Source organism: Hemibagrus wyckioides, linkage group LG13, assembly GCF_019097595.1.
Source record: "Hemibagrus wyckioides isolate EC202008001 linkage group LG13, SWU_Hwy_1.0, whole genome shotgun sequence".
NCBI lineage: Eukaryota > Metazoa > Chordata > Actinopteri > Siluriformes > Bagridae > Hemibagrus > Hemibagrus wyckioides.
The window spans coordinates 25,173,667-25,189,992 of record NC_080722.1 but is presented as its reverse complement, the minus strand read 5'-3'; the positions used below and the strand labels follow the sequence as shown (position 1 = coordinate 25,189,992).

The following is a 16,326-nucleotide window of genomic DNA, read 5'->3' as shown; positions in this document are numbered from 1 at the left end:
GTGTGTGTGTGTGTTGCTCAGGATGCTTCAGTATTCTCTCTGTAGAATTTTAACCTTTACTCTTCATATGGTCAGTATTTATATACAGGGTGGGGCATAAAGAGCTCCCACATTTGGAGTGGGCACTGTATGGGCTGTAGTGGCAGTAGAGAGGCAGGACAGGTTTCATTCAGTAGGCTAGGCTCTTCCATTTTCATTTTCTTCATCAATTATTATAACAATTTTTCTTTCTCAACGAACGACCGCTTCACTCTCCTCGTGTATAAACCCCCACCCTGTTTGGTGTGCAGTTGCCGAGTTTGGTGTCATCGGCCCGTACGTTTGTGAAGCAGGTGATGAAACAGTAACTTACCTCTGGGCGGTATATTGAAATGTTGGAGAACTTTCTGCGCCCTAAACTGGACGACTCGGATACAGAACATGTATGGTTTCAACAGGACGGGGCCACAGCTCACACAGCACGACGTTCGCTTGCAGTGTTGAGGGAAATGTTTCCTGGGCATTTGATCTCTTTAAGGGGAGACGTGGGGTGGCCGGCAAGGTCACCAGATTTAAGCCCTTATGACTTTTTCCTCTGGGGATACCTAAAGGAAAAGGTTTTCCAACATCGTCCTCGAAATCTTGAGGATTGTCTGATATAATTTTTAAAACCCATTAAAACAAAAATGTTTTTTGTGTACTTTTCAAAAATATAATCACTTTTTTCTAGATAGTTGTGTTCTTTTTTTATATTCATTCAAAATGTGGGAGATCTTTATGCCCCACCCTGTATTTATATTCTCATATCCTGTTGTGAGTGGATCATCTGAAGAACAAATTCTCGTCGCAGGCATGTGGTCACCGCTACGTGAAAATAGTGCAGGGCGGAGGAGAGGAACAGCGGCGGATGGTGGGGAAGTGCTTTGTCCGCGGGAACGACCTGAGCTTTGACCGCAATGATCTATGGCAGGACCACTCGTATGAGGTGTGCAACCCCAACAATGACATGGAGCATGAAGGCATGTGTAACATGGGGATCTCAGCAGGCATGACAGACAGCGACGTCTACATTGGCTGCGCCGGGAGCTTCGAATGGCAGGGTGAGCGCTGCGGGTGTGTACACCTACAGGACAGGTGAACGCTGCCGCATGTCCTCTCAGCAAACTTCTCCTTCTTTTCCCAGGCAACGTCCATGTTACATGGAGAGACACAACTCCAGACAACTCCTGGGATTACAGCGAAAACGATTTTGGATCTCTAAAGAAGCGTAACAGCTACATGGGTCTGTCCAGATGTTCTTCATATACACTCACTCACTCTCTTAGCTGAACTGCATGTGGACGAATGATGTCCGTTGTGTGGTTTTGAATTCTAGGCTACTCAGTGACGGAAGACTTGAAGCTGCTGAGCAGGAAAGAGTACACAGTGGTTACAGGGGCTCCCAGAGACGACTCCAGGGGGTCGGTGACGCTGGCGGTGAAGGGGCAGTCCAACCTCGAGCCCGTCTTTGTCATCCCAGGAGAGCAGGTGGGCTCGTACTTCGGGAGCAGTATAGCAGTGACGGATCTCAACAATGACGAGTAGGTCACTTTCCTCAGCTACGCTAACACTTTTCTCCAGATCTATACACAGCTTGCCTTGTAAAGCCTTCAAGCTGAACGAATCTGTTCCCAGGAACAATCAGGAGCAGATTTATTAGATATTTCTTGAAATATCTTTTATAATTATACAATTATACAAAACTACACACAACTACTCAAGACTGCACAGGACTAACTAGATCTCCATCAGTCTATACACAACTACACAAGACTGCACATGAATACACAAGACTACACACAATTATAGCAGACTACACACAACTACACAAGACTGCACACAACTACACACAATTATAGCAGACTACACACAACTACACAAGACTACACAAGACTGCACACAACTACACACAATTATAGCAGACTACACACAACTACACAAGACTGCACACAACTACACACAATTATAGCAGACTACACACAACTACACAAGACTACACAAGACTGCACACAACTACACACAATTATAGCAGACTACACACAACTACACACAATTATAGCAGACTACACACAACTACACAAGACTGCACACAACTACACACAATTATAGCAGACTACACACAACTACACAAGACTACACAAGACTGCACACAACTACACACAATTATAGCAGACTACACACAACTACACAAGACTACACACAACTACACACAATTATAGCAGACTACACACAACTACACAAGACTACACAAGACTGCACACAACTACACACAATTATATAAGACTGCACACAACTACGTAAGACTATATAGATATACATTAGACTACACACAACTACACAAGACTACACACAACTACACAAAACTACACACAATTATATAAGACTGCACACAACTACACAAATGGCTTTCTGAATTTGCTGATGCTGTGGATATAAAATATAAGTTAAGTTCCAATAAAATTCTAAAATAATTTATTATTATTATTATTATTATTATTATTATTATTATTATTATTGACATTTCTTACAGTAAATAAAATGCACTTTTTACAGTCTACATGATTTAAATACAAGCATTTTATTCAAATATTTATATTAGAGAATGTCTTTTACCCCGTGAACGTCTTTCCCAGGCTATCATACATTTCTTCTTTCATCCCTACAAATGTTTACAAACGTGAAATGACCACGTGAACAAACAGGATAACACAAAAAAAGCTAACGGATGTCTATCATTGGCTTTGTCATGTTTTGTGCCACATGCTCACCTCAGCTGGAATGACCTGATAGTGGGAGCGCCATTCTATTTTGACCGCTACAAAGAGCAAGGTGGAGCCGTGTACGTTTTCATGAACGAAAATGGATCTTTCCGGGACACGTCCAGCATCATCCTGAACGGTGCCAAGGGTTCTGCGTTCGGATTCTCAGTGGCGGCCATAGGAGATGTGAATCAGGATGGATTCCAAGGTGCAGTGCATTTCAGAACCATGTAGAACACAACTACAGGCAATGGTCATAAGTATGTGGACACCAGTCCATCTCACAAACTGCTCTAAGCATACAATTGTTATTGTAGAATTCTACAATAATTATACAGGTTTAGACTTAAGCCTGTTCCAGCATAAAGTTAAGTTGCCTTTATTTGTCATATATTCATTACTGCACAGTGAAATTCTTTCTTCGCACATCCCATCCTTGGGGGTTGGGGTCAGAGCACAGGGTCAGCCATGATACAGAGTCCCTGGCGTAGGGTGGGTTGGGGGCCTTGCTCAAGGGCCCAATGGTGGCAGCTTGCAGTGCTGGGGCTTGAATCCCGATCTTCTGGTCAACGACCCAGAGCCCTACCACCACCACAGTGCCACGTTGACAAAGCTAGTTCCTTGAAGGCATGCTTTGCTAAGGTTGGAGTGGAAGAACACCTGAAGCACTGAACACCTTTCATATGAACTGGAACATGAACTGCACAGATCTCCTCCTCCTCCTCCTCTTCTAATTTGTTCCATCCACACTCCAGGTTTATTATAACATAAAAGTGGGGCTAAATCTGAAATGAGATGTTCAATAAGGCAGTGAATAGCTCTGGTGGACTACTGGTCAGAAGGTGGTGGGTGTAAATCTGCCACTGCTGAGCCCTTGAGCAAGGCTCTTAACCCTCATTACCATCTCTGCACAGTGGTATAAATGGAAAGCTGCTCTGGATCTGATAAATGCTGTACAAACAAAAACATGTATGGATGTGATGGTCATGTGTCTGCAAACTTTTGGCCAAACATTGCAGTGCTGCCTATAGATCTTGTATAGTAGCATAAACATGGATTGAGCTTCATGCTGTCAGCAGGTTTTCTGAACATAATAACTCTTCAGTTTAATAATTAATTAATTAATTAATTAATTAATTAATTAATTAATTAATTGGTAGTGATGTGGAAAATAGATTCCACAAATCCAGAATTATATTCCAAAATAGATAGGTTTGCTGCCACCTGGAGGCTGAATAACCCAAGCACTCTTTTGTCCACTCTCTTGATGTCAGATTTTGCAGTCGGAGCTCCATTTCATGATTCCGGAAAAGTCTATATATGGATGGGAAGCAAGGAGGGAATAACAAATGTTCCCAGCCAGGTAAAGTTAAGCAATGTCTTGCTCTATAAAAGTTTTATCCATCCTTGATAGGAGCAGCCAAAAGATCAACAACAAGTGTCCAGTGTATAATAATGTTGACTTGTACTTAACTTTTTTTTTCTTTGTAGGTTATTGAAGGGAAGTCATTGGGTTCTAGTGGATTCCAGACGTTCGGTTATTCCCTCAGCGGAGGCATGGATATGGACGGCAACAAATATCCCGATATCTTAGTGGGCTCTCTGGATGACCGTATAGCTCTTCTGAGGTTGGTTACCTGCTTGTGAAGGAAAGTGTGTAGAACTGAACGTTCTAGAAATGATGTTTTATTTTAATATGGTTTTACATTAGGACGCGTCCAGTTATCCATTTATCCAGAAACTTCACAGTAGAGCCGAAGATTGTGGATCCCAGCCAGTGTACAGATAATTGGTAAGGATGCTGCTTTAAACTTTAAAAGTTTGGGTTCTGTGAGATTTTAGTTATGTATTATGTATTATGTATTTGCAGTATAACAGCAAAGATGTGTTTTACTTACACACTGAGCAACGGAAACCGCAACTTTAAAAAGGGCATTAGTAAGTAAAAGACAAACCAGACAAAGCTTTGGATATTAGACTGGTCTTATGGATAAGCCCATATAATGTAAGTCCTTTCTTATTTTCTCAGCTGTAAAATACACAGTAGAGGCGGACCGCAACCGGCGTAGCCCAAGAGTGCAGTTTGTCAACGGCAAAAGCACGTACACAGGCCTCCTGTCCTTCTCCTCTCCGACCTGCCAGGAGCTCAAGCTTCAAATAAATGTAAGAAGCTAATATTTACACACATATAACGTGGCTTTTGTCTTCTTACATAATCTGATTAGTTAGTCAGTACACACATCTGAAGCAAACAACAGCCTAGTCCTTTAATTTATAGCTATGTTTATTAAAATGTAACCTACTGATGGTGTACAAGGAATCTGAGGTGTACAAGGAAGCTGAGGAGGTTGATAATTTGCAAAACGTTCCACCGACATATCAAACCTACGTGTAAAAGGAAATACAGTGGAACCTCGGCATACGAATGCCCTCCCTTATGAATGAAACGAACGAACGAACCGAACTGAGCCGAACGCAAAAGTTGCACGTACCTCTGAGTGCCGTTCAACTTGTTAGCGTTGGTGGAAAGCCAACCGAAGGCAGTGTAATTTTACGGGGGTTTTTTCAGTCAGTGAAAGCTGTTTGGAAAGAGTCAACCCACGATCCCGACGTTGCCTTCAGCAAGCGTTCAAAAGCTAGGTGATTTCTTTTGTTGACAGATTGGTGGCGTGGGCGGTCTGTTCTATTTTTAGCCCAAGCATGGTGGCACGACTTCCTCTGAGGACCCTTGACATGGAATGCTTGGCTTGGGTCAGTTCTTTGTAAGCAGCCATACAGTTTACATACGCTTCGTATTTGGTCATATTGGTCATATTTTTGGGCGGCTGGAACGGATTATCTGCAATTACATTATTTCTTATTGGGAAAATTGTTTCAATACAAATTTTCACCTTAAGAACTTGTCTCCAGAATGCCAAGGTTCCACTGTACCTAGAATGCTAATGATAACCTCCAGTGTTGGGATTTCAAGACCTGCCTTCTCCCATTTCTTCAGGGGTTTCCTCTGAATACTCCAGTTTCCTTCCCCAAGTCCCAAGACTTACTGACTGGCATCTTCTGTATTGTGTAAATGTGTGATTGTGTCCCTTCAATCAGTTGGCACCCTATCCAGGGTTTCCCCCAAGTGCCTTGAGATAGACTCCATGCTGCTTGGACAGCCAGGCTCAATTGAACCAGATCCAGATCACCTCTCTCAGACTGGTGGTTTTAGCTCAATGGCTCTGCTCACCATGTTTTTTTTCCACAACAGGAGCAGATATCAAATAAACTGGAGCCGGTTGTGTTTCTCCTGAACGTTTCATTAGACGAGGCTGCAGCGGAGCCCCAACAGACTCTCCAAGACCTTGATGCATTCCCGATGCTCAGCGGCCAGCAGCAGCTGACTGAGAAAACTGAGGTAGAGAAATATATAATACAGATACAAACATGTTACACATGTGCTGGATGATTAGATTTAAAAAGTAGAGCTATGGGAGTATGAAACGCTATACTATTTACAATACATATAGTATATGGAAAAATATATGTGAATAATTGACCATTAGCTCCATCTTTTCTCCTACAATGACCTCAAACTTTTCCAGGAAGGCTTTGATGTTGAATGGGATTTGTGTTCATTCAGCTACAAGAGCATTAGTGAGATCAGACATTGATGTTGTAAAAGTGTGGAGGTCTGGGGGTCAGTCGGTGTTCCACTTCATAGAGTCAGATTCAGGGAAATGTACAGGACACTCAAGGTCTTTCAGTCAAGCCATGTCTTCATGGGGCTTTGCTTGGAACAGGGTTTGAGCCTCTTAGTTCCAGTGAAGGGAAATTATATAGTAAAGCTACAGCTGTACATCTTTGTGGGAAGATCCACATATGGGTGCGATGGTCAGGTGTATACAATCGTTTGGCTGTATATTGGTTACACAACACTGTAATCTCTCCCTCTGAAGTAAATAAGACTGAGTATCTCCTCATCATGGCACCTGTTAGTGGGTGGGATATATTAGACAGCAAGTGAACATTTTGTCCTCAAAGTTGATGTTAGAAGCAGGAAAAATGGACAAGCGTAAGGATTTGAGTGAGTTTGACCAAAAGGGCCAAATTGTGATGTCTAGACCACTGGATCAGAGCGTCTCCAAAACTGCAGCTCTTGTGAGGTGTTCCCGGTCTGCAGTGGTCAGTATCTATCAAAAGTGGTCAAAGGAAGGAACAGCGGTGACCCGGCGACAGGGTCATGGGCGGCCGAGGCTCACTGATGTACGTGGGGAGCGAAGGTGGGGGCTGGCCCATGTGATCCGATCCAGAAGATGAGCTACTGTTGCTCAGATAGCTGAAGAAGTTAATGCTGGTTCTGATAGAAAGGGGTCAGAATACACAGTGCATCAGAGTTTGTTGCGTTTTGGTAGCAAAAGGGGGACCAACACAATATTAGGCAGGTGGTCATAATGTTAATGTGCCTGGTTGGTGTATGTATATAAATATTAATATATGAATGTTATTGGTCATACATTGTTTTAGATTAACTTCCAGAAAGAGTGCGGCTCTGATAACAAATGCAGCAGCAATCTGCAGGTGACGGCGCAGTTCGCCAGTGAACAGCAAACTGTATATCCCAGGTAAATGCCTAAAGCGACGTTCACACATACGGTGGCAAGTAGCCAGTTGTTGTACTTTAAAGGTGTTCTTACTACTGGTTGCCATGGTAATAATCAGTGGGTGGAGCGACAAGACAGTGTTAAAATGTTCTAGACATAGATTTTGTATAAAAAAATAACTTCTGTTAAACGTTCTTTTTGGATTTTAGAGTGGACGATAGACAGACGATGGAATATAACAGCAGCGTGAAGAAGCTGATGTTGTTAGTGGAAGTGAGCAACATTCCCGAGAGCGGCAGAGAAGCCGAGGACGCACATCAGGCCATGCTGAACATCACCGTTCCTCCTACACTCACCTACTCTGGCTTTCGTTCCAAGGTTCAGCCACACAGAGGCGCTCTTTCACAGCATTTAAAGCATTTTACATTATTGCTACAAATAGATGATATTTTATGTTTTTTTAAACCAGGAAATTGAGTGTAATGCTAACAAGACCGTGATGTGTGATCTTGGGAACCCATTTAAAAGCAACAGGAAGGTAACTGAAATCTGTAACTAATAATAATAATAATAATAATAATAATAATAATAATAATGTCAGTGTTTTTCTGATTTGTTTGTGTTCTTGGTTTTTTTTGCAGATTTCTTTTCAGATTATATTTGAGACTTTTATTACACTTTACACAGACCAGATTGTGCTGCAGCTCCAGCTGTCTACGTAAGTACCAATGCGTTAGATATGTTTCTATGAAAACTTTGAAAGATAAGTAATAATCCTGAAACTGTTTGGTGTGTGTCTGTCTGTGTGTGTGTGTGTGTTCAGTCTGAGTGACCAGAATGACCTGTACCCTGTGCCAGTCGTCCTCAATGTGGAGAACACAATCCTCACCTCCTTCTCTATGTATGTATGAACACATAATTACAAGATGTCCACTTTATTAGAAACACCTGTAGGCCTTCTTTTTAATGCAGTTATCTTCATTAATAAGACAGTCATGTGGCAGCAGCAGAGCCTATAAAATCATGCAGATACACGGTCAAGAGCTTCAGTTAAAATGGAAAAATCTCCATTTGATCTCTGGAGATGGGCAGGTTTGAGTATTTCAGCTGATCTCCTGAGATTTTCACGTCTCTAGAGTTTGTATAGTTATAGAATGGTGCACAAAAACAAAAAACTCTAAACACCTTGTTTAAATAAGAGGTCGGAGGAAAATGGACAGATGGGATTGAGCTGCCAGGAAGGGTAGACCTTCTTGTTATTATCTTTAATACACCAATCAGGCATTACATTATGACCACTGAGCAGGTGAAGTGAATAAGACTGATGATCTCATCATTGCACCTGTTAGTGGGTGGGATGTATTAGGCAGCAAGTGAACATTTTGTCCTCAAAGTTGATGTGTTAGAAGCAGGAAAAACCTTTGACCAAAACATTTGACCAAAACGGCCAAATTGTGATGGCTAGACCACTGGATCAGAGCATCTCCAAAACTATCTATATGTATAAACTAACAATATTAGGCAGGTGGTCATAATGTTGTGCCTGGTCGGTGTATATTTTGTTATATTTTAATTTTTCTTTATGTGTCCTATATTCTTAATTAGCTTGTTGTTGTTTTTCCTCATTTGATGCAATGTGGGAGGAGGAGCTAAGCCATTACATCACGTGTTTCTGGAAGAATTTGTGGTCCCATCTTCCTTTTCATCTTCAACTGACAAGCTTTTATACTATATTTTAAGTCAAAAATACTCAAAATGATTGTTGATGTTTAAATGGAATTTTACATGGTGAACACAGATGAGCGGAGTGATACACACAGTGAAACGTCCCAGTGTGGGTATAGGAAATATAGGCACTCAAGAAACATGGCTAGACCAATCACATTAGTGAGTGGAACCTGTCTGTTATATATAAAGCGTAATAAATCCAGTCTCCTCTTGTCTGCAGAGAGAACCCGGTGGTCAACACCTATTTTAGTGGTAAAGTGGTGGGGGAGTCAGCCATGAACAGCACAAGGGACATCGGCAGTCTAGTGGAGTACGTTTTCCAGGTCAGTGTTTTCTAATCCACATCGAAATATTTATGATGCCACAGTGATGTTCAATTCTCAAATCTGATTGGTCAGAAGGTGTCAATTTATCTTCTCTAACAGCAGCTTTGGTAAAGAAAATATACTATACTACATATAAATATACTTACTAAAATATACTATACTATACTGTATTATACTATTCTATACAACATTATACTTTATTTCATTGCACTATAATACGTTATTTTATGCTACACTACACTATACTATAATATGCTATAATATACTTTACTACACTACACTATACTGCACTACAATATACTATAATATACTGTACTATACTATATTAGACTTCAACATACTATAATATACTACACTACACTTTACTCTTACTATACTGTAGTTCCGACTATAATTTAAAAAAATGTTTATTATTAATTAAACTCATTCACAGAAATCTGTATGGCAGACATTAATATACTGTAATATAATACACTACACTTTGCTATACTACACTTCATCATACTTTAATATAGTACAGTGTACTTTACTATACTACGCTATTTTTAATGACGTTAATGTTTGAAAGGGATTTTGAAAATGTGTTGTTACTGAACAAAAAAACCTTTCTGTGAGGATGTTTGTATAACATTTATGGAAAGAAACTTTTTGGATTATTTTTTGTCACTTCTAGTTAACCTGAAGAAAATCTATAATGAAACTGTTTTCTCATGATGGTTTCCAGGTGAGTGTGGTGGGAGAACCACTGGGAGCTCTGGGAACGCTGGTGGTGGACATCAAATGGCCATTTGAGGTGACAAACGGTAAATGGCTGCTGTATCTGACAGAGATCGTGACCGACGGGACGTCCGAGTCGCACTGCCTTCCTCCTGGAGAAATCGTTAATCAGTTGAACTTAACAGTGAGTACACATGAAGGACACAGTAAACAGTTAACATTTTATAAAATGCAATCACCAGATGAGCATTTTTTATATAATAGCCACAATAATTCAGGTCTTGGTGACCATACAGAAGAACAGTCTTGGACTTTTTTCAGTATTATTGATTAAACTAACTTTTCTTTGTGATCAGATGTCAAAGAAGAGCTCGAAACGGCACAAGCGAGATTTGGACAACAGCTTGCCGCTCACTGAAGCAGCTAAAACCCTCCTGACTCCACGCAAAGAGACCTACCTGCTGGTACACAGCTAAATCCACGCTGAGCTACTAAACCACTAGATTCCATGTTTGATTTAGATCATGATGCTATCAGATTGTTAACCCTCACATGCATCGTTAGTCTGTGTTCTAGTGAACCAGAGACTTGCGTCACTTTTATATAAGTGGCATAAATGTGTGTGTGTGTGTGTGTGTGTGATGGCAGCTGTGGGTGTTTACATATATATATATATATATATGTATGTGTGTGTGTGTGTGTGTGTGTGTGTGTGATGGCAGCTGTGGGTGGTTACATATATATATATATATGTATGTGTGTGTGTGTGTGTGTGTGTGTGTGTGTGTGTGTGTGTGTGTGTGCGATAGCTGTTTAAAGAGGTTGAGAATAGATTAGAGTTTGTTCAGTACACTGTAAGCCATTACACCACTGGCTCAGAGGTATCCTGATTACCATCAATGGACCTCTAACAGTTTCATCTGTATTCCTCCTGAATAAAGGACTGTGCGGTGCAGACGGCTCGCTGCGTGACCTTCTCGTGCCCGCTGAGGAACATGTCTACTGTGGCCTCACTCACCGTCAGAGCCCGTGTATGGAACAGTACCATGCTGGAGGTGAATGTTCAGAGTGGGCAGGTTTACAGCAGAACACGCTGCTCTTTCTCTTCTGTACTTAACATCAAGCCATCACACACTGTGATCCTGTGATCCGCTAACGGGTGTGTTTTCCTTTAGGATTTTGCCAACGCTTTTCGGGTGACTGTGAAAGGGAACGCCACACTGAGGCTGGAGACCGACAAACCCACCATCAAGATGAAAAGTGAACATCGCGAGGTCAGCAATTTCATTTGATTAGTCAGATCATAGATTTTTCAACTGATCTTCCTCAAGGACCATTTTCTGACCTTTCCCAACATTACAAACTGCATACACTATATTTCCAAAAGTTTTGGACACCAAATCATTGAATTCAGGTGTTGTTTTTCAGGGGTTGGGCTCGGCCCCTTAGTTCCAGTGAAAGGAACTCTTAATGCTTCAGCTTCATACCAAGACATTTTGGACAATTTCATGCTCCCAACTTTGTGGGAACAGAGAACACACACCATAAACACACTCCTAAACCTTGTGGAAAGCCTTCCCAGAAGAGTTCAAGCTGTTATAGCTACAAAGGGCAGGACAACTCCATATTACATTCAAGGCAGACATCACAGTTTTGGTCTGACTTACAGTCTCCGCTCTAATTCATCCCAAACGTGTTCTATGGGGTTGAGGTCAGGACTCTATGCAGGCCAGTCAAGTTCCTCCACACCAAACTCACTCATCCATGTCTTTATGGAGCTTGCTTTGGTCACTGGTGTGCAGTCATGTTGGAACAGGAAGGGGTCATCCCCAAACTGTTCCCACAAAGAGCATGAAATTGTCCAAAATGTCTTGAAAAACAACACCTGAATTCAGTGATTTGGAGGGGTGTCCCAAAACTTTTGGCAATATAGTGTATTTTGTCATAAATATAATGAACATATAATTAACAATATTTGGAGAATTAGATTACTGAAAGTTTTACTGAATTACTGAAATTAACTTTTCATTCCAGGTGAACTAGAGTTAGGATGGTTAATAAAATGGGCAAGAAATGTCTTATAATTTCCTAATGATTCTCTTTTCTTCATCTTCTCTGCAGTTTCTGGTGAACATTGATCCTGTTCCAGGAGAAGAAACCCCATATAATGTTCCGTTATGGATATATATCATCGCAGGCATAGCAGGAATCCTTTTATTAGGCATCATCAGCCTCATCCTGTGGAAGGTACAGGAACCACATTTCAATTCAACAGGATTTCTGTTTAAAATGTACTCATGGTCCAAGTTTCTGACCGTCTCATGATTCATAGAGTGAAACAGAAGTGCCAATATCCACAAAATAGCAAATTTTGCTCCAAAAAACAGACACTTTTCTGGATAGAGAGGTGATGAGACCAAACACAGATCATATTCTCCCACCGACTCACTGAAGGGGAAAGGTCGCAAGATGTGCACCGAGTCTGAGAGCCCTTACTTTAGACTTTTGAATCTAGATTTCCAGTATTTACTGCTGATTGTTGCACATTTGAAGATATGAATAAATAAATTGAAACAACCAACCAATAAATAAATAAAAACAAAAACAAATAAATAAACAAATGAAAGCAAACAATTAAATCAACAGCAAATAAATGAAAACAAATAAATAAAATGGATAAATAAACAAAAACAAACAAGCAAATCAAAACTACCAAAAAACAAATAAATAAACAAAAAACAAACAAATAAGTAAACAAATAAATCTAACTAAATAACTAAAATAACTATTTAATAACTAAATAAATCAACAGCAAACTAATAAATAAATAAATAATGTTATCCCTGCATTTTCTTCATTATAACACGGCATCATGGAGCAAAAAAACCCAGTTTATTCAGACCAGTGTTAAAGGACCACACACTGGACAGTGAGCTTACGCACTCAGCCGGTTACTTCTAAATCCAAATTTCTTCATTTTGATGACTGCAGGGAGCTGAAACTCCACATGGTTACTTGTTAGCAATGTTGGCAGCTCTGAGTAACAGGGGTGTGACTACCACCACAGAAACTGACCACATGAGCATGTTCCAGCGGTTATATGAATACTTCCAGTGTGATACGTCAATGAATGGATTCAACGAACGCATTAATAAATCATTCCTCTGACCGTTTGCATGACATACAAAACATGATATTATATAACGTATTCTAGAATATTTGCCTTTCCAGTACATATTAATAGCTCGGGATCTCCTGAATTGCAAGTGGAAAAACTTCCGCACCGTTAATGTGTCTATTAGAAAAAAATAAGAAATGGTCTGTTAATCAAACCTCGATCCATCATCCCACCCTGTCCTGCAGTGCGGTTTCTTTAAACGGGCCAGCCGGAGGGAGATGTACGAAGCCAAAGCACAAAAAGCCGAAATGAAGATACAGCCATCGGAGACCGAGAGGCTGACCGAGGACTACTGAGACCGTACAGGGGCCTCCATCGGCCCCCTGGGGTCCCTGTCAGTGCCGCTCGGTAATACAGCCATGGTGGAATGAGCGCTTGTCTTCACACTCTTTTCCTACTTCACACCTCCGATCTTTTCACTCATTCCCTGTTTCTTCCTGCTTGCTTGCTTTTCTTGGATAAGTGGACTTTTTTCTTCTTCTTCTTCTTTTTCTTCTTCTTTTTGCAGTTAAATTATCTGCCTGCTGATAAAATGAGAGAGAAATCTTCCTCAAATTCTCATTAAAACTGTTTTTGTTCTCTGGAATTGCTTTTTTGATGATGCTGATGATGATGATGATAATCATGATGAACTGGTGTTTATCCAAGCTTGTTTTGGACTGGGAATGAACCTTTTTTTCTGCACAAAAGATTCCAATTACTCAGAAATGAAGCATGGACAATAACCCACTGTACTGTGTATCTCTCTCTCTCTCTCTCTCTCTCTCTCTCTCTCAGAATGAACCTTCCTGCTTGTTTTTCTCTTTTAATTCCTGTTCGCTTCAGATCCTGGCAATGAGTTGCATGTGAATGATGATGTGTTTCCCCTCTCCCCTCCCCTCTCTCTCTTTCTCCAATTCTCTCTCTCTCTCTCTCTCTCTCTCACTCTTTTACTCCAATTCTCTCTCTCTCTCTCTCTCTCTCTCTCACAGTGTGGCTTCTTTAAAAGAGCTGTCTACTACAAGGTGATGCCTAAGTATCACGGAGTGAAGATACGCAAGGAGGAGAGGTACAAGTTGAGCAGAGCTTTCCAGCCTGAGCATGAGCTCAACAAAAAGCTCTGGGTCACTAACTGGACAGAAGTGCACGAATATTACTACTGAACCTGGACATCATCAACTCAGTTGCTGCTTAAAGGAATGCAGTAGCTGGAGGTTTCCTTTACGCAATGAGAGAGACTCTGCGGCTTTGGCTTTGTGGGCCAACATGTACACATGCTAAAGAATTGAGACCTGGGTGAAGTGTGTTGTTTGTTTGTTTGTTTGTTTGTTTGTTGTTGACTGGTGCAACATTGTGTTGCAGATCAACAAGACTGAATCCGTCCGGCGTTCTCGTCTCAGTTATTTCGATCGAGGATTGAAAGTATTGCAGAACATTTACGGAATATTCCGGATTAATTTGGTGTATTAAGAATGATTTTATAATATGATATTTTTTTAGTTTAGGGATTTTTTTATTGTGTGTGTTTTGTAAACGATGCTCCAGGATGACCCTCACACTCTGACTGACCCAGAAGATTTCTTCTGACCTGAAACTATGAATGATCACGCTCCTTTATTCCTCTCTTTGTCTCTCTGTCTTCCTCTCTCTCTCTCTCTCTCTCTCTCTCTCTCTCTCTCCCCCTCCCTCTCATTCTCTCTCTCTCTTCCTCTCTCTCTTCATTTCTCTCTCTCTCTCTCTCTCTCTCTCTCTCTCCCTCTTTTTTTCCTTTATATATGTATATATATATATATATATATATATATATATATATATAGTCAGTATGAAATAGATTTGATGGCTTTCTCTGCCCTGACAGATCTAAAAGACACAGTGATGCTGCCCGGTAACGAGGTCCACAGAGCATCACTGAACTGATATTTATTTTGCACCAGTACGAGTCTATACACTGGAGATGTTGCATTTTTAATGGTTTATGTTCCAGTTTCAACTGGTTTAAAGTCCAGAAGCATTATTTCTTATGTTTCCTGCATCTTGTTTTTCTGACACTGGCATTAGGTTCCTCTGCAGCACTAGAAATGGACTGAGTTTATTAGTTTGTCCTGAGATGACCATTCAGTCTTTTATATACGAGACAGAAACTACTCGTGCTTCTTCTTTTATATTCTCCAGACATTAAAATGTTTTCTACATAAAGTTGTTGCTTTTGTGTCTTAAATGAATTGGACTCTCATGTTTCAGGGGTTTCCTTCAGGTTCTCTGGTTTTTTGTCTCACAGTCCAAAGACATGTGTTATAGGCTGATTGGCATCACTAAATTGTCTGTGTGTGTGTCTGTTGGCAGCTGTGGGTCTTTACATGTGTGTGTGTGTCTGTTGGCAGCTGTGGGTCTTTACATGTGTGTGTGTGTCTGTTGGCAGCTGTGGGTCTTTACATGTGTGTGTGTGTGTCTGTTGGCAGCTGTGGGTCTTTACATGTGTGTGTGTGTCTGTTGGCAGCTGTGGGTCTTTACATGTGTGTGTGTGTCTGTTGGCAGCTGTGGGTCTTTACATGTGTGTGTGTGTCTGTTGGCAGCTGTGGGTCTTTACATGTGTGTGTGTGTCTGTTGGCAGCTGTGGGTCTTTACATGTGTGTGTGTGTGTGTCTGTTGGCAGCTGTGGGTCTTTACATGTGTGTGTGTGTCTGTTGGCAGCTGTGGGTCTTTACATGTGTGTGTGTGTGTGTGTGTGTCTGTTGGCAGCTGTGGGTCTTTACATGTGTGTGTGTGTGTGTGTCTGTTGGCAGCTGTGGGTCTTTACATGTGTGTGTGTGTGTCTGTTGGCAACTGTGGGTCTTTACATGTGTGTGTGTGTGTGTGTGTCTGTTGGCAGCTGTGGGTCTTTACATGTGTGTGTGTGTGTATCTGTTGGAAGATGTGGGTCTTTACTATACATGTGTGTGTGCGTGTGTGTGTGTCTGTTGGCAGCTGGGGGTCTTTACATGTATATGTCTGAGTGTGTGTGTGTGTGTCTGATAGCAGATATGGGTCTTTATATGTAT

At 41.0% G+C, this 16,326-nt stretch overlaps 1 protein-coding gene across 1 annotated transcript in view; it reads left to right on the top strand.

Annotated features, from left to right (window-relative positions):
* The window catches only part of itga3b (integrin, alpha 3b), a 49,255-nt gene extending 33,771 nt beyond the window's left edge, over positions 1–15,484 (top strand). Inside the window, exons 4-26 of the mRNA XM_058407007.1 lie at positions 830–1,079; positions 1,163–1,261; positions 1,355–1,559; positions 2,792–2,985; positions 4,052–4,140; positions 4,269–4,405; positions 4,489–4,569; positions 4,648–4,715; positions 4,807–4,940; positions 6,028–6,174; positions 7,284–7,381; positions 7,570–7,738; positions 7,830–7,898; positions 8,002–8,078; positions 8,184–8,261; positions 9,309–9,411; positions 10,139–10,315; positions 10,488–10,595; positions 11,073–11,186; positions 11,307–11,405; positions 12,253–12,378; positions 13,495–13,657; positions 14,281–15,484. Of these exons, the coding sequence (XP_058262990.1) occupies positions 830–1,079; positions 1,163–1,261; positions 1,355–1,559; positions 2,792–2,985; positions 4,052–4,140; positions 4,269–4,405; positions 4,489–4,569; positions 4,648–4,715; positions 4,807–4,940; positions 6,028–6,174; positions 7,284–7,381; positions 7,570–7,738; positions 7,830–7,898; positions 8,002–8,078; positions 8,184–8,261; positions 9,309–9,411; positions 10,139–10,315; positions 10,488–10,595; positions 11,073–11,186; positions 11,307–11,405; positions 12,253–12,378; positions 13,495–13,605 (2,733 nt within the window). The 3' untranslated portion in view covers positions 13,606–13,657; positions 14,281–15,484. The remainder of the gene's footprint in view (positions 1–829; positions 1,080–1,162; positions 1,262–1,354; positions 1,560–2,791; positions 2,986–4,051; positions 4,141–4,268; positions 4,406–4,488; positions 4,570–4,647; positions 4,716–4,806; positions 4,941–6,027; positions 6,175–7,283; positions 7,382–7,569; positions 7,739–7,829; positions 7,899–8,001; positions 8,079–8,183; positions 8,262–9,308; positions 9,412–10,138; positions 10,316–10,487; positions 10,596–11,072; positions 11,187–11,306; positions 11,406–12,252; positions 12,379–13,494; positions 13,658–14,280) is intronic.
* Positions 15,485–16,326: the final 842 nt, after the last annotated feature.